Source organism: Dryobates pubescens, chromosome 13 (genome assembly GCF_014839835.1).
Source record: "Dryobates pubescens isolate bDryPub1 chromosome 13, bDryPub1.pri, whole genome shotgun sequence".
Lineage (NCBI taxonomy): Eukaryota > Metazoa > Chordata > Aves > Piciformes > Picidae > Dryobates > Dryobates pubescens.
The window spans coordinates 3526905-3554351 of NC_071624.1; the positions used below are offsets into that span (position 1 = coordinate 3526905).

At 48.0% G+C, this 27447-nt stretch overlaps 1 protein-coding gene across 1 annotated transcript; it reads left to right on the forward strand.

Annotated features, from left to right (window-relative positions):
* The first annotated feature begins 494 nt into the window (after nucleotides 1–494).
* Nucleotides 495–27447, forward strand: ITM2C (integral membrane protein 2C). The gene is made up of 6 exons (XM_054166833.1): nucleotides 495–649; nucleotides 15753–15890; nucleotides 17895–18083; nucleotides 18387–18497; nucleotides 23735–23885; nucleotides 25122–27447. Exons 1-6 carry the CDS (start codon nucleotides 539–541, stop codon nucleotides 25211–25213), a joined length of 792 nt encoding a protein of 263 aa, XP_054022808.1. The 5' UTR covers nucleotides 495–538; the 3' UTR covers nucleotides 25214–27447.

Below are 27447 nucleotides of genomic sequence, written 5' to 3' on the forward strand. Positions count from 1 at the left end.
TCATGTGGAGAGTGAGCAGCATTTGGCCAAGATGGGGGAAGCAGCCATAGGTGCTGTTAACAGGAAAATGATGGAACGAGTCGGGTTGGAAGGAATCTTCATAATCAACTGGGACAAGTTGCCCAGAGAGGAGGTAGATGCCCCATCCCTGGAACTATTCCAGGTCAGGTTGGATGGGGCTCCAAGCAACCTGTTCTAGTTGCAGATGTCCCTGCTCGCTGCGGAGGGGTGGACCTTTGAAGGTCCCTTCCAACCCAAACCATGTCATAATTGTATGCATAGTCCAAAACACAGACAGTGCATTCCCCCTCTTTGGCCCCTCCTGAAGCCTACCGGTGGCCCGGGCGCAGCCTTGCTGTCGCAACCTCCCGTTTGCCTTCGCAGCCCCCGGCGCGGGGCTCCGCGGTCCCACGGGCGGGGGCAGCGGCACGGCGTAGCGGCCCCGAGTGTTCGCCGGGGGCGGGGGCGGCGGCGGCTCCTCCCCGGGGTGGTGCCGGTGGCGGCGGCGGCGGCTGGGTAGCGGCAGCAGTGCGGGGCCATGGTGAAGATCGGCGTCCAGCAGCCGCCGGCGGCCCTTAAGCCGGAGAAGGAGAAAGCAGCAGCGGGGGGCGATGGGGCACCGGGCGCCGTGCTGCTGCCCCCGGGCGCCGTGAGTGCGGGGCGGGGGAGGGTGGGCGGGCTGCCCCCGCGGGTCATCGCCCTCTGTGCGCCGGGTGGCCTCCCTTGTCTCGCTTTCCTGCCGAGTTAGAACTGATGGGGCTGGAGGGGACATGCGGGCAACCGGGGGGCTGCTCGGAGCTTGGTCCTGTCCGGAGAGGCTCCCTCGGGGGGATGAGGGTGTCCGGTGTTACGGGTGTCAGCTCATGGGTGTGGGGCATCCGAAGTCTGGAGGAACAGGGAGAGATGGGGCAGGGTAGCTGTGTCATTATGGGCAGCACCACTCCTGGGCTCTGAAGGAAATGGTAGCGTGGACAAGTGGCATCACATCTCATCCCTTTGGTCTAGTGGGGGAATGGAATTTGGGGTTGATCATTCCTGAGTGAATGATTTCAGCTTCTAACATCTCTGAAGGTGCTTAGGGTTGGTATGGAGAAGAGGTAAGAGGAACAAGGAGCACAGCACATGCCGCTCTTCAGATGCTTTGCAGCGTTCAAGATGGGGGTTGACACGCTGAAGTTGAACTTCTCTGATGGCTTCAGGTGATGAGTATCAGAGGGGAATGAGTGCCCATGCCTGTGGAGGTTGGGATGCTGCCAGGTGTGAGGTGAATGAAGGCATTGGGGCATCCCTGACAGATGACTGAGGCCTTGGGGTAGTGTTATGTCAAGTCCCATCCAGGCTGTGTGAGTGATGGGGAGGCAATGCTGTATCAGTGATGCTATAGCTGGTGCCCCCCTCAAGGAAGGGAAGGTGACTTCAGCATTGTTGTGTTTGGCCAGGAGTTGAGTGTGTTTAAACTCTTTTAGCTAGAGAGCCCCCAGCTTGCAATTTCTTCAGTAAAGATGGACTTGCTGGGGAAAATGCCACATTGTATAATGGGAGGGTGTTGTTCAGAGTGGGCCTGACCCAAAGCATCAGGTTTGCCTTACTACAGTGCTTCTGTGTCAGAGGAGGAAATTAAATGGCATTTCTATATTCCCCATAAATGCCTCATGCTGTGGATGCAGTTTGATCATTTACCAAACCCCAGTATCTCCCTGTCCCAGAAATCTACGGAGGAGCTGTGGTTCTGCTGTGGTTCTTGCAGCAGTGCAGAGCATCTCTCCTCATGGCCTTTCCAAGCGAGTGGGAATTACCTGCGTGGGCTGTTCAGTAGCAGGGGCTTCAGGAGCTGGCTGAGTTCTGCAGAGAGTTCAGGAAGTCTCTTATATCACAGTGATCTCTCACATCACGCACGGATGTGCTTGCAGCTCTGAGATGAGCTGTCAGGGGCTGAATGCGCTCAATCTGTCATGATTGCATCTATTAATCTAATACCTAGGAGCTATATTAGAAACCTCTAATGATGGAATGTGTCCAGCTGTGATCTTTTGGTGATTTCCAGACTTCATCTTTCTTAATTCTTAACAAAAAAAAGTTGGTAGGTTTTTTTTTCCCTGGCTTTGAGATCCAACCCTGAAATTTCACTGTCACACTGGACTTCCAGCCCATGCTGCCATTAAGCCAACTTTCTGCAGCTGGGAACTTGGTTGTTCTGTTGGTCCTGCACTAGCTCAGACAGGCTCCAGCTCCTTCTTACAAGCACTGAGAAAAGCAGTTTAAAAAATTATAAAAACTAAAGTTACAGAAGCTTATTTCCATCCCTAGCACTGCCAAATTCCAGCAGTCAGAATTATTCTGATTCTGGTCCTGCTGGGTGAGTGAAATTGGCTTAGGCAGCAAACAGTAAATTTGGGGTTCTTTTCCATTGCCCTGGGCCTTTCTCTGACTCCTGGTGGAGCACGATGTTGTTCTTTTAAGTCCACATGAGGTACAAAGGAACTTAAAAACATGACCCTTCAACAGTATCTTAATTATAGCAGACAAATGTGTAAGAAAATAGGTGAAAGCCCAGTGACAGAAGGACAGGAGCAGGTTGTGGTGAGTCAGTGCAGCCAAGAGGGTGTCCAGGGAGCAGCACGTCCACTGACAAGAGTGTGGCCTTTTCCTGATGCTGTTTTTCAGCATGTCAGTGAGACTGGATTCTTTGGTCTAGTTTGTACATAGCTGTACTGAGGGATGTGTTGCTGTGTAAAAACACCCAACTTGTGGGGTTGGTCTTTCTGTAGCCAGGCTTTTTTGCCATGTCCTCTCTCCTGTTGCAAATAGTTCCTGTCTGTGTGTGTTTTTCTCTGGCTGCCTTGCAGCAGAATGGCATTGGTGACATGCAAACAAGATGCTCTGCATTCCTTTCCTCTTTGATCTCACAACTTCAATCCCAATGATAGGAGCCAGAGCTGGGAAATGATTCAGCCGTGGCTTCCGCAGCCTGTGAATTTTGGCAGGTGCTCTGTGAATGCAAAGATGCGGCAGGCAGGAAGATGTCTGTGATGCTAATGTGTCCTGAAAAGTAGTAGGTGAGGAGTCCTGTCAGCAGGCTTGCATGTGCTGAGCCTTGTTTCTCCCTTGTGCAGCTCAGTTTCACTCAGAAAGAATATGCAGCTTGAACTCTGTCAGAAAAATCCACATCATTTTGAAGCAATTGCAACATTTTAAGGGCTTATAAAAGGAACAGTCTTTGTGTCACTTAGTAGGAGCTGGGAGGATGTAGCAGCCTTGAGCAGAAGGCAATTTGAGGTTATGCAGCCAGTAAAATAATTCTTGTTAATTGGAAAATATTTTTTCAGATGCAGAACAGTACCCAGTGAATTTTAACTGAACTCCAGATCCGCGGTCTGAAATGGAGTAAATGCAGATGCTGTGTCTTTAACTGCTCTGGGAAATATGTACCTTGCATTTCTGATGGACATTTGAATCCACCAGAACCAAGTAAAACCAGTCAGGGAGATCTGCAGTCAGAATGTGGTTTTGGGTTGGTTTGTTGGGGTTTTTTTGTTGTTGTTGTTTTTGATTCCTTGTAAATACCTCTGATATTCTTCAGAGGCAGTGCAAGAACCAGAGGAGAGAGGGTTTCATTAAAATCTTCTGCTTCATGAGGTGTAAATGGTGAGTGCTGGAGTGAAGAGGTGCCTCTTATCCCCTTCACTCTGTGCCTAGTGGAGATTGGCTGCTCAGCTGCCCTGGCCAAGGGCTCTGCCAGATCACTGTATCACTGAATCTCAGGTTGGAAGGGACCTTAAGGATTGTCCAGTCCACCTTTCCAGGGCAAAGCACAATCTAGACAAGGTGGTCTAGCACCCTGTTCAGCTGAATCTTACAGGTGCCCAATGTTGGGAAATCTGCTGTTGCCCTGGGGAGATTATTCCCATGATTGATTATCCTTGTGAAAAATTTCCCTCTTGTGTCCACTCAGAATCTCTCCAGAGTAACTTCAACCTGTTACTCCATGTCTTCTCCATGTGACTCTGTGAAAAAGGTCTGGGCCCCTCAGTTTAGGAAAGATGTTGAGTTGCTGGAACATGTCCAGAGAAGGGCAACAAAGCTGGGGAGGGGTCTGGAGCACAAGCCCTATGAGGAGAGGCTGAGGGAGCTGGGGTTGCTTAGCCTGGAGAAGAGAAGGCTATGGGGATACCTTATTGCTGTATACAACTGCCTGAAGGGAGGTTGTAGCCAGATGGGGGTTGGTCTCTTCTCCCAGACAACCAGCACCAGAACAAGAGGACACAGTCTCAAGCTGCGCCAGGGGAGGTTTAGACTGGATGCTAGGAAGAAATTCTTCACAGTTATTGGCCATTGGAATGTGCTGCCCAGGGAGGTGGTGGAGTCACCATCACTGGAGGTGTTTAAAAAGAGGCTGGATGAGGCACTTAGTGCCATGGTTGGACTTGATGATCTTTGAGGTCCTTTCCAACCTTAGTGATACTGTGATACTGGTTTAGTTGATTAGATGGTGTTGGGTGATAGGTTGGACTCAATGATCTCGAAAGTCTTTTCCAACCTGGTTAATTCTGTATTCTGTCTGGTGGGGTGCCTCAGCCTCCTGGCTGCAGGGCTGTTGCTCCTCAGGGAACTGATGACCTAGCTATTCCAGCCTCCTCCCTGCTGCCAGCCCTGGGCAGCCAGCTCCTGCACTGAGCATGGGTGCCCTGTTTCTATAGAAATTGCAGGGGAAAGCCCTAAACCTCTTGGGGAGCATGCTTCCTGAGAGGGCAGCTGCCTCTGTGGTGCCCAGAAATTCTTGAGTGAGGAGGAGGTCCAGTGAATGCAGAGCTCTTAACAGACAGGTAACATCTTTCTGCTCAGGCTGTTGCTGCACCCTTGCTCCCCTGCCTTGTTTTGCACTCAGGTGGCCATAGTGAGCTGTGACTGCTTAGCATCCACCTGAGCAAGCCCAAGAGGATATGTGCTTCATGGGAGGTGGCAGCAGGTCAGAGCAGCACAGGCAGAAATGCTCGTTCTGGTCTCTTGGAGGTACTGGTGCATCATGAACAGTGATGTTCCAGAGCTGGTCTCCAGTGCATGGGGCAAGTGCAGGAGGAGTGGCTCTCACTGGCCATGCAGGCATCTCTGCTGGCTCCGTAAGGCTGGTGGAAGCTGCTGTACCAATGCAGTGCTGGGTTTTGTGAGCTGCTTCTTTGCAGAATGCTGTGAGGTGGAAGACAGATGGCAAGGGAAGGGGATGTGAGGAACAGTCTTTTGAACAGGCTTTTTCACAAAGCAAGCTGTAAATTCAGAGAAAGGGAGAAAAAGTAGCTGGCAGCAATGTAGACTAGTTATACTCATTGACATATTTGTGGTTTGAGTCCAGGCTTCATGCTTCTGGGCTGTTCTCACCAGGCCTTTGCTTAGGGGCCTAAACATCATAGATATTAACTGGAAGAAGCTTCCTGTAACAGGAGTTTATTTCTGGCCTTTGCTCAGCCCTTCCATATCCATGTAGGCTGAAGTGATGACTTCTTTTTGCGCATGGAGTCTTCAGCATAAAAGAAGCGTTGTTACTGATTCTCAGTTCTCCATGGTTTGTGGATGCCTTGGAAGTGGAGGAAAAGAGCTAAACTGGGAAAAAAAAATCTCAAGACAGGATCTGCTCTAGAAAGTACTGCACTTGGGTATCTTACTGGATTCTGGACATGAATATTTGATATTCCAGCTGAGCATGACAGAGGATGTAGCTGATACTGGCAGGGGGATTATGAGAAGGAATTACTATTTCTAGCAGAAATGATAGAAACATGACTGAGTTCAGAAAATTTCACCAAAAAGATGGAGACTGAAGAGCAGGAGAGAGAGAAGCTTGAAATGTCTGTCTAGAGGTGTGTGCTCTCCCAGAGCTGGAGGAGAGCTGCAGCCAAAGCAGCTCTGTACATGGGTGCTCTTTATATGGTAAGAGCCTGTTGCCTTTACCTGCTTTGGGTGCAGCAATGTCTTTGGCAAAACACAGAAATCCAAGAAATATCCTTAAAAAGGAGCTGTTTTAAAGGGTGCAAATCAGCCAAATGTGAGTATGAGGGTGAGGTTTTGGTGCATATGCTGCATGTATCAATACTGCAGCTCTGTAGGACAGGAGCCCTCTCTGCTCTGCTCTAAGAAGCCCTGTTCTGTGAAGTGATAAGCAGAGGACTACTTCCAGGTCTGGAAAGGAGAAGGCTCTAGGGAGGATGAGTTGTCCTTGTGCATAGTTTGGCTGTTCCTGCTTTTAACACTACTAACTCTTCGCTCATTAGGGGGTTTACAGGAGATGGAAAAGGCATTTTCACTTCTGGACAAGTAGTTTCTTCCCAGGTGATGTGTGGGAAGTTAGGCATATTTTGATTGGTGTTTTAATGCCAGTGTTACTCTTTGAGGGAGGACAATGTGAAGGATTTTGGTTTTCTTTAATTCCTCCCTGTGCAGTTGCATTGCAGAGTTGTCTTCCTTACTGCCATGCCCTGCCATTAAAGCCAGTTTGGACAATAAAGCAGAGAGGGGTAAATGTGCCTCCTCTCCCTCACCGTTTTTGAACTAGATGCTATTTCTTTGTGGCAGATTTTTGAGCATAGGACTGCCTGTTGGTGTTCTCCTATGCTGCTGCTGGAAGAAGAGATGATTTCTGTTAGTGGTCTGAAAGGGAGCAGTGACTTCATTTTATGATGTGACGCTGTGAAAGTCCTGAGTTTCAGGGAAGAGGCAAATGTAACTTGAAACCTGTTTCCTTGTTAAGATGCTTCATCCTGAACTCCTGGAAACACTGCACTCTGACCACTCTGCTGGACCAAAGAGTATAGGTTTATGACCCTGCTGGCTCCTCTGGTCTGCAGAGCCAGCACAAGGCAGTGCCTTGGCTGTTCCAGCTCATAAGCATCTTTAGAATGGCTGTCCGCTCCTTTCTGACAGGCTTTTGAAATCAGTCACCTCTAGTGGATGAGGGAGGTGGGACAGCAATGGCTTCATTTGCCATAACTAGATCAGCAGTGCTGGGCTTGCCCTTGGTGACATCCACAATTGTGAATTTACTCTTGACTATCTCTGCCTCCCTGCCTGTAGAAGCTCAGAGGTGAGTGCCATAGATTTAAATTTGTTGGGACCCCAAACATGAGATGCCACAGTCTTGCCATGGGACAGCTTGTCACTTTGGTAGGCAGTCAGGCTTGTAGTTCACTTCTTCCCAAGCCATGGAGTGGAAGCAAGCAGACTGATTTTGTGGGCAGCTGGTAGCAGCTTCTCTTCACCGTGAGGAAAGACTCGTCTATACCAAGAACAAACTGAAAGCTGTTGGCATTTCCTTGCCTCAATTTTTGACATTCTGGTCAAAGGTCTTTTAAGGGGTCAGGCATCTGCCCACCTTCATGTCTCTACCTTTAAATCAAGACTCTGTCTTTAACTTTGCCAGTCCCTGGATTTAAGAGCTTCCCCTATTCCAGAGCACCACTGTACTTCACTCTGGCATGAGCTACTTTTTGTCTTTAATTTCTTTAGATAGGTTTAGAAACCTAATGCCAAAGCTTAACCTTTGTTCTTCTCCTCGGAAGAATTCCCATTCTATTAATGCCACCTTCCACTTCAGACCCCTTGGTCTTCACCTGGCTGTACTTGCTCCTTCCCTTTCCCAAGTGAGGTCTGCCCAGGTGCTCCAGAGCTTTTCAGTTGTGGTGGTGGATCTGCCTTGGGGCAGGGACTGATTTTCCCCATTGTCACAGTGAGTGGAGGCAGCTCCTATTGATTTCTGGAAATGAGGCTGTGTTTATCCAACTGTATTTAGCAGTCAGGCCATTAAACACCCAGATTGGGACATTTTCTGCTTCTTTATCACAGCTCTTTATTTTCTCCCTGCCTGCCTGTTCAGCTTGGGGCTTTAGCTATGTGCCTGGTGAGAGAAGCCTTATTTTCACAAGGGGCTGTGTTGGCTCTGCTAATGCTCTGAATGGTTTTACTCCTGGGAAACAGGAGAGGGAGGCTGGAAAAATTCCAGCTGGAAGTTATTGTGCCTGTGCCAAAACAAAAATATAAAATAAAATATGGAAATTAATTTCTCACCCCTGTGCAAAGAGGGAGGAGAAACAGCCCCTTAGCTCCAGAAAGGGATGGAAAAGTGAAAAAAGAGAGGAGTTTATATCGCTGTTGCTGACAGGAGAGAAGGAAAATATGATCACCGGGTGCTTAGGAGCTCCCACATGCTCAGCTGCATTTTTAACACCCTGCTGTCTTTGTCATACAGCAATAAAGCTGGGGGGTTTAATTAGCCAGTGGTTGGGTTTTGATATTCCAATTTCCAGTGCTCCAAAGTGACTCTCGAGGCGGGTGGCTTTGTTGCTAGTCACATGCAGTGGTGTCGTTTAAAGATGTGATTAGATTCATTTATTGCAACCTTTTTGCCTTCGGCTGTGATAGTGTCTTAATTACAGGCTTTGGGTGGTGTTTCTTTTGTTTCTTTTTTTTTCCCCCTTTTTTTTTTTTTGGCTTCCAGGCATCTTTGAGTCCAAGCTCCATCACTTGTGTTCTCTGTAGTGCTCTGAGTGCCCTGCACAAGCACTGCTCAAATACTGTGTGTGGGGACTTCAGTTGCCTTGGAAACTGTGCGCCGTATATATGTGTGTGTGTATGTCTCTCCTTCCCTCCCTCCATGAGTGCACACATTATTTTCTTTTCTAACTTAAAGTATCAGAAATGCTCTTCACCCTGGAAGGACTTCACTTCCAGGTCTTCCAGGTACTGGGCTCTTTCAGAAGTCTCTCATTGCCACCGCTGAGCACTGACCTCTCTGACTCTGTGCTGGGGTGATTGCCCAGGCACTTAGTGTTACCGACTATTTCTCCTCTTTTTATTCCCTCTCTTGCTTCGGAGCTTAACTGCTCCTGAGGACAGGACTCATTTTGTGTTACCTGGCAGAGGAGCCTTTTTTAGCGCGTGGGAGCTGCTTTGGTGGATGCGATGATGAACTGCTTTTACTGCAGTGGGTTGTTTTTCTCTATTCCTCTCTCCTTGTCCTCCTCCATCTGCCTTTTCCCTGGGCATAGTCTCTCGTTTTCCTTCTCCAGAGCTCTAGCTTGGCAAGTGCTCCAGTCTCAAACTCTGGTTGGCCATCCCTGTGGACTCAGGGACTTGAGCTTCCCTGGCTTTGAATGCCTAAATAGGGGAGTGATTGTCTCTGGGAGGCAGGTGTGAATCTCCTTGCCCTACGATTTATCCCACAAACTCTCCGGTGCTTTTTATCATGCAGGACAGTGGCATTAAGTGCTGGAACCCTTGGGCAGTAGGGATGCTGTCTGGGGGGGACACAGGTGATGGGAAGGTTTTGCTTTGCGTGGGAAGAGCAAGCTCTGTCAATGCAGATCTGGGGGTCACTCTTCCAAGAGGTGGCACTGAAATCCAAGCCTGGCACCTCACAGGAGAGATCAGTCCTTACCAGCTTACAGCCAGTGCAGCAGCACCACAATTTTCCAACGGTCAGTTGTGAGGTTTCTCCATCTGAAGTCGGTGGAGATGCTGCTATTGCAGGTCCTTACATTTTGCAAGTGATTTTGATTGTATGGGGCTTGATGTGCTGGAGGTAGAGACCTTGAGCTGCTTTTGTAATGTTTCCATAGTCCGTTGTGACCTTTGGTTAGCAGAAATGAGTAAAGAGCAAAATCAGTTACATTTTGTGATGTGGGTTTTGCAGATTTAGAGCCAATGTCCTTTGAGGAAGCTGCAGCTGGTTGTGGCAGTGTCTGTAGTTATGTCAGCACATCTTCTGTGTGGAGAGCTCAGGCTGCTGCTCCCTTGAAACAAGCAACCTCCCAGAGAGGGGTGACATATTTTGCTGCCTTTCAGACAGCACTCCTCTCAAAACTGCATCCCTCTGAGTATTTTCTCTGCATCACAGTTCTCTTTTCACTTGTCAGTTGTGTCAGAATCTCAGCTGCTATTTTTAGTCACCCCAAGGTTCTTTGCCTGTTGGGGGGTCTATATTTAGACACTTGCTGAGCTGTGTCCCCTATTTGTCAGGCCCTGCTACATCTAAAATGAAAGATTTCAGACCTGTGTGTTTTGGAAACGCAGGAAAAATGGGTTGTGGAGAACTCAGAGCTGTTTCCAAAGAAGCAGGGAAAGGGCATGAGCTGAGCCTGTCTCTGCTGAGGTGGTGTGCTACATAGGAAGGAGCAAGGCATGACGTGACACCTCAAATTTCCATACTTCTGTCATTGTCAGCAAGCCATTGGTGATGCTGGAGCAATGGAATGAAATACCTGTTTTTCACAGCCCTGTACTGTATTCCTGAGGAATACCAGAGGTGACATATCACTGGGTTTTGCAGCTTCTGCTGTTGCTGTGTCCAAAGGCTCAGCACTGTGAAGCCAGGAGAGTTGGTTCAGCACTAGGTGCCGTTGGCAGTGCCTGGCAGGCATCGATGACTTCTCTGCTCTGTCTTATTCTGGTATTTGGACTTGGTTTCCATGCTATGGACCAGAATATTTTGCCTGTGAAGCACAGCCAGGCTTCTGTCCCCCATTCTCTTGCAGGAGAGATGTTCCATAGCCATTTGGTAACAAATAGGGATAATAAGACACCAGCCGTTTTCATCATGTCCTCAGCAAGCCCTGAAATTCTGAAGAAAATCTGCAAAGACTGAATTAGGACTTTTTTCCTCCCTGCCTCAGGCTAATTTCAAGCCTCTACCAAATGGTCTGTATCATAACTTCATTCTCTCCCATCTGGGTATCTGCCACCTGTGCTCTGTTCCTGTGCCAGACCTGAGAGCAGCGAGTGTGGAAGTGTAGGGAAGAGCCTGTTCTACCCTACCCAAGGGAAGGAATTCCTTTTTATATTCCAGTATCCTTTCTGCTGCTGGGTACTGGGCTGAGTGTCTTGCAAAGCCGTTGCACCTGCAAACTGGAGCCGAGTCAGCATGGCTGGTTATTCAGGCTTGTGTGCTGGAGTTGCCTCTGTCTCTTGCCCACAGGGATGAAGCATTAGCAGGACCATATGAGGCAGAAAACCAAGCCACACAGATGCTCTTCCTGAGATGGATGCTTTCCCCTACTGCCCATACAGGGGAAGAGCAAGCTGTACCTTCTCAAGCTGTGCAAGGGAAAGAGCTTTGCCTATTGGCCTCTTCCAGTTTTACTGCTGGAAAGGGAGCCAGCCCAACCCCCTCTGGTAGGGTCAGCAAGTGGTGGCTTTTGCCACTGGGTCTGGAAAATGTGGTGGTGCCAAGATGGGAGGGGAAAAAGGATCATCCTGTGGAGTGGCAGAATTTGCCTGCCCTGAAATCGCAGTGGGATAACCATCGGAGCTGCCTGCATCCTCCTCACATGCATATCCATCGTGCCTGGACCAGGGATGTCATGGACGTCATGCCACTGCTGTCACTTCTCCATCTGTTTATTCATGGAGAGACAAACAAATGTTTATCTTCTGTACAGCCCAAGGAGGAGAGGAAGGGTCTTACATTGGTTTCTTTGTGTGTAAAATATGCCCATCTGTTGGAATAGATAAAAGAGTGAAGAAAGGAATGGAAAGCCCACTTGCTGAGCTGAAATACTCGTCCCTGTCTCTGCCCAGGGATGGTTTTGACCTCAACTGTCACCATTTCTCGTGGCCAATAATCCCCATAGCTGTTTGAAGCAGAAAATCAGTAGGATGGCTCGCTGCAAGAATAGTGCCTGGTTTTAATGAATTCTTAGGGAATATTGTTAAACATCTGGTGAACATAGAGCATTTTTGGGCGTTACTATTTTGACTTCTTCCTTGGTGGAAATGCACATCTTGAAGGTGTGACTTGCTCTTCAGGAGAGCCCTGCTGCCTAGAGAATCCTTCTCCTTGTCACTGAAATTCTTGGAGACCAGCAGTGCTGATCTGCAAGTTTTGCCATGTGATGTGAGCATGGTGCATGATTTGGTTTGCCAGTTGGTCCTGGGAGTCTTTCTGGCAGGATGGTTTCCCCTGCAGCTTGCTGCTGGGACCACCTGGTGCTCTTCATGATTAGGTTAGCTTAGGGGAAAACTCCCTTGCCGGGGAGCCAGGCAGGTGTTCCTACGGCAAGATGGAATTCAGCTGGGATGTATTTCCCTTTTGTTGAAACAGCCCTGTTTCAGCTGCAGGGAGCGGTGGTCCCATGGGAAGGAGGAATGTTGTGGCATGAAGTGGGGCAACAGCCTGTGGAAGAAGCTTCTTGGGTTTTTCCAGCGTTGTGAAGATTTGTCTGAGGTGAAGTGCTGTTAAAGCAGTTTGTGCACTGCTCTGTCCACAGGCTGTCAGCACTGAGAATGCCTCCTGCCCAAAGCCAAGGTTCCAACTGACATGTAGGTGCTTTTAAATTGTAATTCATAGTGACAGAAGCTGGTGGCCTTTTAGTCTGCTGGGATGGGGGATGGAGAATACATATTTAAGTGAGGGTTCGTGCAGGTGGGTTTTGTGGAACGCTTTGTTCCCCTTGGCCTGCCTGGCAGCATTTTCAACCTCACTGCCTTAATCTCCACTCCACTGGAATGGTTGCTGTTGAGTTTTAGTTTCCTCTCAGAATTTGAAGGTAATTTTCATTTTCTTCCTGGTATTTTGTAACTTCCCACAGGGCAAAGCTCTGCTTCATTTCCCTTGCCTTCTCCCAAAATGCAAGACTCAGGTACTTTTCCTGAAGCCAGGCATGGTTTGTAGGAAGCCAAACTCATCTCCTTTGGTGGTGAGAGGTGGGATGTCTTGCTGTGTCTTTGGCTGAGCTAAGAGCACAGAGCTGCTCTAGCAAATAGATACCTCATAACTGAACACATACATGGTGCTCTTCTGGAATAGCTTTCACCCTTAATTCCTTCTCCAGAGTTAGAATAGAATACATAGAATAAACCAGGTTGGAAGAGACCTTCAAGATCATCACGTCCAATCATCAACCAATGCAACACCACCTAAACAACTAACCCACGGCACCAAGCACCCCATCAAGTCTTCTCCTGAAAACCTCCAGTGATGGCGACTCCACCACCTCCCCAGGCAGCCCATTCCAATGGGCAATCACTCTCTCTGTATAGAACTTTTTCCTAACATCCAGCCTGAACCTCCCCTGGCACAGCCTGAGACTGTGTCCTCTTGTTCTGGTACTGGCTGCCTGGGAGAAGAGGCCAACATCCGTCTGTCTACAACCTCCCTTCAGGTAGTTGTAGAGAGTAATAAGGTCACCCCTGAGTCTCCTCTACTCCAGGCTAAGCAACCCCAGCTCCCTCAGTCTCTCCTCATAGGGCCTGTGTTCCAAACCCCTCACCAACTTTGTTGCTCTTCTCTGGACTTGTTCCAGCAAGTCAACCTCCTTCCTAAACTGAGGGGCCCAGAACTGGACACAGGACTCGAGGTGTGGCCTAACCAGTGCAGTGTACAGGGGCAGAATCACCTCCCTGCTCCTGCTGGCCACACTGTTCCTGATGCAGGCCAGGATGCCATTGACGCTCTTGGCTGCCTGGGCACACTGCAGGCTCATGTTCAGTCTACCGTCGACCAGCACCCCCAGGTCCCTCTCTGCCTGGCTGTTCTCCAGCCACTCTGACCCCAGCTTGTAGCTCTGCATGGTGTTGCAAGGGCTTATTTGTCCCTCCCTACCATTCTTCAAACAGATTTTTTCTTTCTAGTGGGAGTATTTTTTCCCCTCCTTGTTGCTGTGTCCTTCTGAACCCTCTCCCCAAGCTCTCCACAGATGTAGTACTTGAAGCTCACTGAGGAAGAGAGCAGTGCATTACCCATCACGGGCACCTGGCACCTTTCAGATGTAATTCACTTGTGGAGCATTAAATGCTTTCTTGGCCATACTTCAGTGTCAGCAGCAGGAGATCTTTTTGTTCCTCTTCACCTCCACTGTCTGCACTCTTTCTCTGATTACAAGTATCTGGGGAAAAGTGCTTTTGTGAAACACTTGATATACAGCATGACTTTAAGTCCTAGCAGTTCGTGTCACAGAGCCTTTAAATTTCTTCTAGGAATGTGTTGGTTTTGTTGTGTGGTTTTGTTTGGTTCCCCCCCTCCCCTTTCTCTTTTTCTCCTTTTTCTTTTCTTTGTGACTTGATACAGTTGCTGACACTTGTCTCCAGAAGGAGAGGAAGGGAAATATTAGAAGTGAATTTAAAATGTGACATTTGTTTAGGTTTGCTCTTCTCTTCATTTGCTGGTGGAGCAGTGGCAAACCAATTACACTGATTCTGTAATGTTAGGAGCTGGCTGTGTACAGAGGTGCTGTGGGTCTTTCAACAGTTGGGATGAAGGAGACATAAATATAGATTAATTTCTCCTGGAGGTGTGCTGGAACTGTAGCTCTCCCAAAGCAATTTGGTCTTTGCAGCCTGAATGTAGGTAGGAAAGAAAAAGTCAATAGCTGGAGCAGTCTGTGTTGGCTGGAACAGATAGCAGAGGAGTTTCAGGATCCTGGCTCTGCACCTCAGCAGAGCTCAGGTGCCAGGGAGGTAGGGAGTACCCCTGCCTGGCAGGCTGCCCATGGGTGCCCCGGGGATGCTGGAGTGCTCTAGTCTCAGGGCAGGAACAATCTGATGCCTCCAAGCCTGGGACTGAGCTGCTTTTGCAAAGGCTACTCCATGGCAGAGAAAGGGAAAAGAGGTGTTTGCTGCAGCTCCCCTGGGCAGAGCTGGTCCCATAGTGCTGGAGGGTGGTAGGGACCCAGAGTTATCTCCCCTTGGGGCTTCAACATCTGCATCACCTTGTGGATTTTTGACCATGTCACCCTGGAGAAATACATCTTTCTTTAAGAGATGTTTCTTGGAAATGAGAGGCTGTTGTTTGCTTTTTGTTTTGCTCTTGCAGTTTGTACCAGTCTCTGGCTTGCTGTGCAGTGTTCTAAACAAACCCCTCAGGTCACGTCCTGTGCAGAGGGAGTTAATCTGCAGGAGCCTGCCCTGGCACCTCTCTCCCCTGCCTGTCTGCTCAGCTGAGGGCAGCTTTCAGCTTCTCTCTGCAGAAACTGGGGCATCTCTGAACCAGCTTTTTTCATCTGCTTCTGAAAGGCCTTACATCCTCCTGCTTAGCATTTTGGAGGGTTATTTTGGTATTTATAACAAGAGCATCATAGACTGGGATGAGTGGTCCACAGGGGGTAACTCTGCCTTTTCACTGCCCTGCTTTTTGAAGGTTGTAACGTGGTGAGCTGGCTACTGTCTGTGTAGGCTGGCAACACTGAAAACAGTAGATGTGGAGGGGTTTGATGCTCTGACAGTATTCCTGGAAGGTGTGCAGGAATCAGCTTGAAAGTGAAATTGAGATCTATGCAGTTGTTTGGGTAAGCTTACCTCAGCAGGGCCAGGAGGTACCTTTCTGAGACCAGTAATTTCAACCTCAAAAGTTCCTTTTGAAAAGTTCTGCAAGAATGGCAGCATTTCAACAAAAATTTTGGAGTACAACATAAATACTGGTACATTCTGTGGCCAGGAACTGTTAGTTTCTGATTGCCCTTTTTTTTTCAGTTGATCCTTATTGGCCACTGAAACAAAGCTGGGCTTTGTTCTGTGCAGCTGGTGAGAAGCAGAGTGTCCATCTATGTGTCTATGTTCATACACACATTGTTTTAATTTGTGGGAGTTGTAGGAGAGCAAAATGCACATGAGGAGTTTTACCAGGATGCTGTCAGATGTGAAATTGCTTTGCAGGATGGTGCCTGCCTTCTTCATTTGCACATCACAACCCCCTGTGTGGCCTTTGCATAAAATGTGGTGGATTTCCTGATCCCTTGCAGCAGCAGCTGACCTGTGCTCTCATTTTTGTCTCACAGGAGGAGCCAGCTCCCACTGTGCAGGGACGAAGGTCATCACTCAGTGGGGTGTGCTACCTGACCATGGGTCTCCTTGTCCTGCTCCTGGGCTTGGTCTTTGCATCGATGTATGTGTACAGATACTTCTTCATCACCCAGGTAGGGATGAGTTGGGAAGGACTGCTGGTTCTTCAGCTGGAACAGCCAGCCAAGCTGCTTCAACCTTTGAAATAGGTGGTGCTGTTGTTTACTCCTTTGCTCCATGGTAACTTAGGAGCCAATCCTCTGGGCACTGCAGACAAGGCATGTGTGAAATGGTAGGCTCAGGCTCACTGCCACACCAACTGCCAGAAAGGGCATTCCAGAAGCCCTCCACACCCCTCCCTTGTGGTTTTGTTTTACCTTTCTTGGCTTTTTTTAACCCCATAAAAATAATCTGCCAGTTCTACCTTTTAAACCCAAAGTCACTGCTGTCAGAGGAAAAGCTATCTGTAAGTGTGGCTTGTTGTGAGGAGAGAACAAGTCCTTGTTCTAGCAAGGCGGTAGAGGCAAGGGAGCAGCTTTTTGCTATGGGCTTTTGAGGCCCTAGCACAGCAAAACTCTGTAGGTGTAACAAAAATAGGTGCTGCTATTAATAAAGCAAGCAAAGAAGTGAAAAGTAAGTGGGAGATGGTGTGGAAGGTGTGCTCTCAGCCTCTGTTAAATTCAGCACATTTTCTTCCTTGTCATCCATGCAGAGCCTGGGCTGGCTTAGGTGCTGGGCATTGTGGTGGGTGAGAGCATCAGAAAAGAGACCAGGCAGAGGTGCTTTTTACAGAAGAAACTGCTGAGCTCCCTGACTTGCTGAGTGTTTAGCCAAGAAACCCCAGAGCATATACTGGCACTGAAGTCCTCATTCTGCTGTGGAGCAGCAATTAGTGAATGAGTTCTCCTAGGACCACCTTTGTGTCTGCAGCCAGCATTTATCCACTCAGCAGTATAGTCTTTTATACACTCCCTTGTGCCACAAATTCTCTTGTGTCAAATTAATTTGTAATCTTGCTTTATTACCTGTGCTCATTTATACCTGATCTGGAAACCCCATGACAGCTGTATGGGTGTTCAACCCTCACACACATGTCTCTGTGATAGGACTCTGTTGCAGAGCAGCTTTTTGTAGACCCTTTCTTATAAGAAGAAGTCCCTGTCATGGAGGGAAGGTTATTGACCAGATTATGGGCAGCATTCAGTCCATCACCCAGCTGATAACCTACCCTCAGTCCATGCTGAACAGTACTGGGAAGCGCTCGCTGGTCCATTTGGGGCTACCTCTTGTCACCTCAACAGCCTGCCTGCAATACCAAATCACAGAATGGTTTAGGTTGGAAGGGATCTTTAAAGGTCATCTAGTCCACCACCCCTGTAGTGAGCAGGGACATTTTTATCTAGAGCAGGTTGCTCAGGGCCGTTTCCAGGGATGGGGCACCTACCATCTTTCTGGGCAACCTGTTCCAGTGACAGCTCATAGCCAGTTGCACAGCAAAGCCCATTCAGCATGGTCAGAAGTGCTTTGCAGACCAAGGCAATGGGTCCTCTGTGTCTTAGGCTCCAGCAGCTGCACTTCATCCCTGCTTAAGTTTGATTGCTCACACTGCATTAGCTCTCTTGCCTGTACCTTGTGGTTCTGGAGCCCTGGAGAGCAGCAGCTCTCAGTGAGCTTGCAGTGAGGTGAAGCTGCTTTGTTTTGGTGCCTTTGCCATGTAAAACCTACAAGTTCTTCTAGAAATGATACTCTACTTGCACAAAGCTTACATGTTTTATGTAGAAAAATGCTGTTACTGAAAGCTGTGTCTGTGTAGGGATGTGACTGGCCTGATCATGAGATTTAAGAGCCTACAGACAGCTGATTTGCACTTCTGAATTCCCCTTTTGTGAAATCCTATCAGAAATCTTTTACTCCCTTTGGACCTGGCTAGCAGGAAGTCACAAGGTCATGTCACAAGGGTGTTTTACACTGTCTTCATCAGGAATGGTTTCTGGTGAAAAGATCGATCTCGAAGTGCTCTCCAGCATGTCTGTGCAAGGGCTGTGCTTACCCAGTGTGAGTGCATCTCTTCCTGTGTTTGCTGTAGTTGTTGGTGGGTGTGTGAGTGTTGTATCCCCACCTGGCTCTTGTCCCCACAGCTGCCCCGTGAGAGCGTCTTTCACTGCGGTGTGCTGTACGAGGACTCTCTCTATTCACCATTCAAAGGGCAGCTGGAGCTGCACGAAGATGTCAAGATCTACATCGAGGAGAACTATGAGCAAATCAATGTCCCAGTGCCCCAGTTTGGTGGCAGCGACCCTGCGGATATCATCCATGATTTCCAGCGAGTAAGAACATCTTGGGGCTTTCTGGGGCACTGCACAGGGCTGAGCAGAGCTGCACCAGCATGGTGCTTGTGGCCCAGTGCTGTGGTGATTGTCACAGACTTCTACTGTTACTGACCTCTTCTTCCCAGAGCCCTCTCTGAGAATGTTCCAACCTGGTTGTCATGCCATGGTAGGGAGGTCTGTGGACAAGTTTGTTGCTTAAAGCATTTCTTGTCTTCCCTGAATTCCCTCTTTCCACCCATTTTCACAGCCACATTTCATTGTGAAGGGCTCAATTCCTTAACCTCTGTGCTTGGCCTGCAGGGTCTGACAGCTTACCACGACATCACGCTGGATAAGTGCTACGTCATCGAGCTGAACACCACCATCGTGATGCCTCCTCGCAACCTGTGGGAGCTGCTGGTTAACGTGAAGGTACAGCCACAGTCCCGCTTGTTTTGCATGCTTCTCTGGAGTTGGCTCATGGGTGCCAGCTGGAAGCTCGTGGGAAATCAAAAGGCCTGTGTCTGTGGAAATAAGCCTTGGCCCTGACAGAGCTGAGCCTTTATGCAGAGTGAAGGCTTAAGCAGTTTTAGCCGAGATACTAATTCTGCAGACAGCATGGTAGCATCGGCATGACAAACCAACCTGGCCAGGGTGGCACAGCAAATTCCTTCTCTGTGGTGTTAGGAATGAAGGGGAAAAAAGAAAAATCTCCTTCCTTTCACTCTTGTCATGGTTACTGATGCAGCTTGCTGTTTGCAAAGCTTTTGGTGTCCCTTGTGGACTACCAGGCCTTCTGCTTTCACCCTTCTTATGGGGTAATCTGCACTGTCCCCTGTTGCAAGCTGCAACACCAGACTCAGGCTCGTGAAGTTTTGGTCACAGCCAGTGTTAATTGGGTTTAGCACCAGCAGTTTTGTTCAGTTCAGAAGCCCATGCTGGTACAGCATAGACTGAATGCAGTCCTCTTAAAATAGGACTGCTATTAATCTTAACAGCAGGGAAAAAAAAGAGGGTTTTTAAGACTGCAGAAAGTGAATATCTATCTCAGTCTTTTGCAGATAAAGCATACCACTGAGCCTAAATCTTTACTCCCTTCTGCAAGGGTCTGTTTAAAAGAAAAGAAAGAAAAGCTAAACCAATCTAGTTCTTTCTTAAATTCCCTTTGCTCACTCGCTGCTGCACAGTGTGATGAGTTTTCTGGGAGAATAAACTCAGAGGCAAAAGATTGTGCCTTGAGAAATGCCTGATCTCCATCCCTTGTCAAACTCCCAGTTTGTTTCATAGCAGTCCTTGCACTTTCATGCACTGCAGCCATCTGGCAAGTGTGCTGGAAGCCCTGCTGGGATACAACACACATTTACTTACAACTTGCTCCAAACCAGCCACAGCTTCTGACCACGACAGTTGACAGGTTCCTGGGGCAGAGGGAAGTGGAAAAGGCAGGATTGCTCAAGCTGATAGCAGAGCCCCCAAAATAAAAGTGAGCTATTGGGAATGTTGGGCACATCCTAAACCAAGGAATCTAAAACCACAGTCAGTGTTTTATCAGAAATTAAATTGAAGAGGGGATAAAGATGCAGTTACAATGGTCTTAGGTGTTTGATTCTTTAGAGAGAGTGCAGAGCACATGTGGGTTTAAAAAACTTCCTGATTATTGGGATGGATAAATGTTCATTCTGTCTGTGTTTAATGTGCACCTTAGAGACTTCATTTTTCAAGTGTTTAGCTTAGGTTTGAGCTCAGAAGAGGTTTTTTGCCATGAGAACAGAAGCAGTGGAGGAGGTTGCCCAGGAAGGTTATGCTGCCTCCTTGAATTCATTGGAGGTTTTAAGCACCAAATTGGATAAAACCCTGAGGAACCTGGTCTGATCTCCTAGCTGCCCCTGCTTTGAGCAGGGTGGGTGTGGCTGGGACCACTCCCCAGCTAACTGTTCTGTGAGCCTGTGATCCTCATGTTCACAGATACAGCCTTGCTGGTGTCAGGCAGCAGGGGCAGATTTTTCTCTTTGTCACCTGATAACTTGTCGAGATGCTCTGAAATGCTCCTCTTTGAATGATGGATGAGTCCTTGGACTTGGAGACCTTTGCTTTCCTCCTCTTATGCCTACTTTCACCTTCTGTGCTCCTTTGAGTCCAGTCAAGTCACCAATGAATGAGACCAGTTTTCAGCTGAAGATTTAGTTTTGAAGATGTTCAATGGCTTCAGACCTGTTTCCAGGACCGAATGTTGGTCCAGCAAGTAACGATAGCTTTTGGGCAGCACAGGGATTTAGTGAAGCTCCCTTTCCTTCCCAGCAAGCCTGGTGCTGGGGTGACCCTTTGCTGTGTGCCCTGTGCCTGCTCTGCAGGCATTGCCATGTGTGGGCATGGCTGTACAAGACCCCACTCAGATCCTGGTGCTGCTGTCACCATTTATGTGTTACCAGGCCTCTTGTGTCTAACTTTTTGCCTGTAAATGGCAGCCCTGCCGCTTCTTGTAGACTTTATTCTGTATAGATATCATGGTTTAGCAAATAGTGCTGTCTAAGTGCTGAGAAAAAAGGATGAAGGGATGCTTCCCACTGTGCAGAAGCAGGAAATTGGAGCTGACCCAGTTAAATGACAGAGAATCCACATCTTTTGAAGAACTCAAGATGCTCAGTGCTCTAGTTTGCTAAAACTCTTGGCTAAAACTCTTGATACCATGTCTGCTGCACAGTCCTATAATCGAGGAGCAGTATTTCCTGGTGATTATAGCTGCCACAGCTATTTAAATCTAAAACAGTGAGGGAAATGGATCATGTGCATGCATCTCTGAGTCCTGTCACCATGTCAAGGATATGGCAAATCCTGAGCCCCAGCCCCCAGTGTTAACATGACAACACCTGCCAGTAACTGCACTTACTGCATGCCCTCTCCTGCAGTCTCCCACTGACAATCAATAATAGAATTTCTTGCAAAACTGTTGTGTCAGTGTAGTACAAAACTTCCATTAATAGTCTAGTCCTACAGCATCAGAGGAGAGCTTTATTGATCCAGTAGGCTATGTCAGCCCAGCAGCACAGCACCAAGCAAAGACAGTTTTTTTCCAGGTACATGTCTATGGGGATAACAAGTCCTGTGGTGGAAACTAATGAGGTGGTATATGCAATGTTGCTGTTGTTGGTTGCTTTCCACCCTGATTATATTTATTTTGGCTCCAGGATCTGTTGGTTCTTATCTTCCTTTAACTGTTCTTAGACTCATTTCTGGTCCCTTTTGCTTGTTTCATGGCCTAGTTAGCATCCAGTCTGCTCTGAAGTGTCTCTCAGTCTAAGCTGTACTTGTTACACAGCTTTTTGTTGCCACAGTGATGCCCAGACAGCTGCAAGATGCCCTGAGCATCTGGGAATCAGCTTGTGCAGAGTCCTCATTGCCAAGAAGATGCCTTTCATGTAGGGAAAGAGGCTGCCTCCAGCCCTGCGGTACCATCAGGACCCCATTTGCTCTCTCCCTGTATTTCTAGCTGCCGGTGGCTTTTTGCTGTGTACTCCCCCACCAGGCACCTCACTCATCACCCTGAGCTTCCTAATGGCTTCCATCCCAGCATCAGAAAGCTCACACATGCTTCTTTGCCTTAGCTTGATCCTTGAGGTGAGTTGCCTTCTGGAATTGCCCCAGAGTTGCTGGACAGAATCCCTGGAGTATGGAGATGTGTCCAGAGCTCACTTTGCCCCAAGTGCCCACTGATGTCATGCAGAGCAGTGTTTCTACATGTGTTGCCCATGGCCCAGCTCTAGTCCTCATTTCTGTGGTCTGTAAGGGTAGGATGTTATTGTGGCTGTGCTGAATGGACCGAGGGGAAACTCAGGAAACTGTTAGAATCTGAACAGGGCTGGGTTTTGCCTTTTGAAGTAAATGTAAAATGCACATTTTCAGTAGCATTTCTGGCATTTCAGTTGAGCCTTGATCCCTCTACAAGTGGGTTTGTTGTGATCTCAAGAGTTAGAGCTTTACATGTCCTCCTTTAAAACTAAGGTTAGTTTATAACTGGGTTGATCCTACCCTGGCTTCATCATGTACATGAAGATTAAGGTTTTGGATCTAACTTGTTTTGTGTGCACTGTGCTAGTAGCATGGGACAGTTTACTTCTTCAGTGAGTGGCGTTTGAGCCATCACACAGTGAATTTCTCACAGTTCTCATAGTGCCATAGAATGGTTTAGGTTGAAAGCCCTGTAAGGAGTGGCTGAGGGGGCTGGGATCTTTTAGCTTGGAGAAGAGGAGACGCGGGGGAGACCTTACGGCTCTCTACCACTGCCTGAAGGGAGGCTGTAGCCAGGTGGGGGTTGGTCTCTTCTCCCAGGCAACCTGTGACAGAACAAGAGGACACAGTCTCAAGCTGCGCCAGGGGAAGAAATTCTTCACAGAGTGATTGGCCATTGGAATGGGCTGCCCAGGGAGGTGGTGGAGTCACCATCAATGGAAGCGTTTAAAAAGAGCCTGGATGAGGCACTTAGTGCCATGGTTTAGTTGATTAGATGGTGTCGGGTGATAGGTTGGACTCAATGATCTCAAAGGTCTTTTCCAACCTGGTTAATTCTGTATTTAGAATAGAATACATAGAATAAACCAGGTTGGAAGAGACCTTCAAGATCACCGCATCCAACCCATCAACCAATCCAACACCACCCAAACAACTAACCCATGGCACCAAGCACCCCATCAAGTCTCCTCCTGAAAACCTCCAGTGATGGCGACTCCACCACCTCCCCAGGCAGCCCATTCCAATGGGCAATCACTCTTTCTGTACAGAACTTTTTCCTAACATCCAGCCTGAACCTCCCCTGGCGCAGCCTGAGACTGTGTCCTCTTGTTCTGGTACTGGCTGCCTGGGAGAAGAGACCAACATCCGTCTGTCTACAACCTCCCTTCAGGTAGTTGTAGAGAGTAATAAGGTCACCCCTGAGTCTCCTCTTCTCCAGGCTAAGCAACCCCAGCTCCCTCAGCCTCTCCTCGTAGGGCTTATGTTCCAAACCCCTCACCAACTTTGTTGCTCTTCTCTGGACTCCTTCCAGCAAGTCAACCTCCTTCCTAAACTGAGGGGCCCAGAACTGGACACAGTACTTGAGGTGTGGCCTAACCAGTGCAGTGTACAGGGGCAGAATGACCTCCCTGCTCCTGCTGGCCACACTGTTCCTGATGCAGGCCAGGATGCCATTGGCCCTCTTAGCTGCCTGGGCACACTGCAGGCTCATGTTCAGCCTACCATCAACCAGCACCCCCAGGTCCCTCTCAGCCTGACTGCTCTCCAGCCACTCTGACCCCAGCCTGTAGCTCTGCATGGGGTTGTTGTGGCCAATGTGCAGAACCCGGCACTTGGATGTGTTCAATCTCATGCCCTTGGACTCTGCCCATCTGCCCAGCCTGTCGAGGTCCCTCTGCAGAGCCTCTCTACCCTCCAGTAGATTAACTCCTGCCCCCAGCTTGGTGTCGTCAGCAAATTTACTGATGATGGACTCAATGGACTCAATTTCAAGGAAGGGACCTTAAAGATCATCTAGTCCCATGGGCAAGATCATCTTCTATTAGACCAGGCTGCTCAAGCCTCACTTGTCTATCCTGGGAGCAATGTGTAAGAAAGGTCTGTTTGAGGAGGGGATCACGGCACCACTTGTGCTTTATTTGGATGGAACTGTGTCATTTCAGAAGGGGACATACCTGCCTCAGACATACATAATCCAGGAGGAGATGATCGCCACCGAACACGTCAATGACATGGAGCAGCTGGGCTCCTTCATCTACCGCCTCTGCAGCGGCAAGGAGACCTACAGGCTGAAGCGGAGGAGCGCCAGGAGACGTAAGAGCCTGGCCGTGTTCAGCTGTCCTCGCTCGCTTCCCCCCACACCGCAGCCATCGTCTCTGCCCTGCTGGCATCTTTGTGATGAGAGGGGAGGTTTGCCTGTGGGTGTAAGCACACAGGAGAGCTTTTGAGGTTTTTCCCCATCCAATTCATCCTCATCTAGGATGCTGCTGCTGCAGCAAATGGGTGCTGGCTGCTGTGTTTCTATCGTCTGTCAGCTTAATAGAAACATTGAGAAAATGGTTGCAGGAGCCAGCAATTCATTTGTGTGTGGGCTCCTGGGGCTGAACTAATAGCAGAGCTGTTGGGAACTGTTTGGAAAATTTCCCTAATGGAGACACCCTCTTCAGTGGCAGCTATTCAGCGCAGATTAGATCTGCAAATTGCCCTTAATTAATTAAATTCCTAATAATATGGGAAAAGTTGTGAGGAGAGAACAGTGGACTACCTTGAAATGATTTAATGAAAATCAGCAATATGCATCTTATATACAAATGGTAATATTGCTGCAAAAAAACCCATCCTTCATTTCGGTATTTGTGTTTATTTGACTTTAGATGGTGGTACAGATAAAGACTCACCTGAAACATGAACCTGTAGTCAGATTGAGTTTGGATCTCTGGGGAGGCTGCAGGGTGTTGGCAGAGCTTGGGTACAGAAGTCACCATGGCTGTAGTTTGTAGGTGCTTTTCCAGTGGGAGCTTCACAGTTGTGCCTGGGGCTGTTGGCATGCTGGCTGCTGCTCTTGCGGAGGCCTAGCACTTGTCAGCAAGGCACCACCAGATCTGCTATAAGAGGGGAGCTGCTGTCTGGCAGAGCTGCCCAGAGTTGATGTCTTGCAGTTCAAGGGCATAGGGAGCATGTCTTGTTTCCCAGAGAGGATGGAGCTGTAGCAGGATCAGTGTGTGTGGGGGGTATGAGCAGCCAGAGGGGTGGTGATTTTAAGCCCTTCTTTGTCTGCATCTAGAGTTGTGCTCTGTACCAGCTATCTTCTGGTTTTGTGAGGCTTGCCGGTCTCTGAGATAACACTGAGGTGCTGCCAGCTGATATCAAGTGGTTTTGAGGTGTCCCCCCCATCTCACAGTGACTCTTATCACAGGACCATGGCTTTGAGCTGTTCTTCCAAAGACCAGATTATGCTGCTTTTCATAAAGGCTGTGTTGTTCCTTCCTTAAGTTGCTGCAGAGTATCATTTGTTGACTTTCCTCTCTCCTGTCTTTCAATCACTTCCAGGTATCAGTCGACGCGAGGTTGGAAGCTGTCATCGTATTCGTCACTTTGAAAACACTTTTGTGGTCGAAACTGTCATCTGCAAAAAGTCATGAAACCACTTTCCAGATGTAACCTTCCTTGGCTTTGCTTGCACACACATGCACACACATGCTCTCAACCCTCTCTTTAGACATGGTAATCTGTCTTACTTTTTTTACTCCTTCCCCTGCTTGTGCAGCTTTAACCTCTTGGGTCCATTATGTCCACACAGTGGATTCTTTTCTCTCCCTGATACCTACCTGATACACTTGCTGGGCTTAAATTTACACAGTGGTCAAGGATAACCTGGGAGTAAATGCAGCTTCTTTCACACAACAGGATGGGAATCTCTTTTGGGAGCAGGTTTGAGATCAAAGGGATGGCTGAGAAATAGGAGTGCTGGGAATAGTTGATCTTTTCCTGGCTGAGCAATTTCCAGATGCACTTAGCTGAAGAATAGTTGTGAGGCTACAGACAAGGTGATACATAAAGCTCAGCAGAAGGAGGGGGTTTGCCTCAACCGTGCTGTGGTGGTCCCAGCTTGCTGTGTCTTGTCCTTCTGAAGACCAGGTTTTCAAGCATAGAGAGAAACCACTAAGTGTTGTTTTAGTGACCGGCTCCTGAACTCATCCCCACCAGGTCTCCTGAAGGCGGTATGGCTCAGCTTGATCCTCTGAGCAGTGCACAGTATTCTGATGGGTGTTCAGGGTGGGCAGGAGGCCAAGGCAAGGGGCAGTGAGGTGGGGTAGGAATGACATGAATGACAAAGCCAAGTGTGAAGTGCAAGGCTGTGTAGCCTCTTCTCTAACACATGGTTACAGCTGCTGGGGATCCTGGGCAAACCTGCTGACACTTTGTCCAGTTAAACAAGAGGTGAATCTTTGATGCAAGGTACCAGAGCTCCACTGATGTCCTACCTTTAGGCTGCGAATGTGGGTGGAGCTGGGTGGTTTACTCCAGTCATGTGTCCTTCCTAGCCAGCTCTGCTTGCTTGGGAAGATGAGTTATGTTCACATGAGTCTGTCTTCCCAAGCTGTTGAGATCCCATCTGCATGCAGGGGGGTGCCATGCCTACATACAGAATGGTGTCAGCAGCAGAACTGGTAGTTACTGGCAAGTGCAGAAGTGGATTGTTTAGTCTTTTTTAAAGAGTATGTATTCTTCTATCACTCCCCTGTTGAAAGCTGTCTTGATCGTATTTGCTGTAGTCCAGCAGTGTATCACATTATCTTCAGGCACCGTTGTAGTACAGATATTGATACAAGACAAGATTCAGCTGATCTATACACTGCAGAGCAATTGTGTGAACAAAACTGTGTTTCTATTGATCATCAGACAGAAGAATTGCAGAGTAATTAAATATTCTTCCCTCTGTTCCATAAATACAGTTAAAACTAATTAGGTTCTTGAAATGCAGGCAGTTTTTTGGCTTGAAAGAATGGGGTGAGTTTCAACTTGGCACATTCTTTTTAACTGGTTTCCAGCAAATCTGGACTTGTTCACCATCTGTTGAAACGAGCTTGTTGTTTGAGAAGAGGAAGGATAAAATAAATGCAAGTACAATCATTAACTCAGCAGAACCAAAAAAAGTTGATGTATTTTAGAAGGTAACTTTTGAATAACAATAGTAGGATTTCATTATGTGAGAATTAAACAAGATCTCAGACTGGTGATGGAATGCAATAGGAATTAGTGTGTCCTTAGTGGCTGAGAATTGTTTTTTATATATATAAACATAGCCAACTATAAACATTAAGTTCTAACAGGTAGAGGAGGATGCTGTGGTTTCATTCCGCTTTAAGCTTCATGTACAACGAAGAGTTGTGTGTGCTTCACGCAGGTCAGTAGGGAGAATGTCCCACTGACAGAGGGGTATTTGCTTTTCTAGCATTTTGTGTTTCCAGCAGTAACTTGCTGCTAGCCCTGACCTTTCATTGTGGAGCAGATGACAAGAAGAGGGTCAGAGAATTCTTTACTTAATGGAAGTGTCACAAACTGGTAATTTTAAGCCCTGCGTTTCTATTGATTTCTAGGAACCTAAGCCTGCACCCAGGTGAGCACACAGATCTTTTTCCCCTTCCTTCTGATTCTGCATGAATTAACTGGCATTGAATATGCTAACTCTGTGCAATCCCCCAGCTATAAGGACAAACCTTGGCTCTTTCGGGTGAACTAATGTGGTCATTGTTTCATAAGATGAGAATGCAGTTGTCTAGAAAGAAAACATAAGATGCTTTGTATATTTTGTCTGGTAGGACTCTTACTTCTTAGGAAAAATCTATGGGATAATAAAATCTTTTACCTCTAA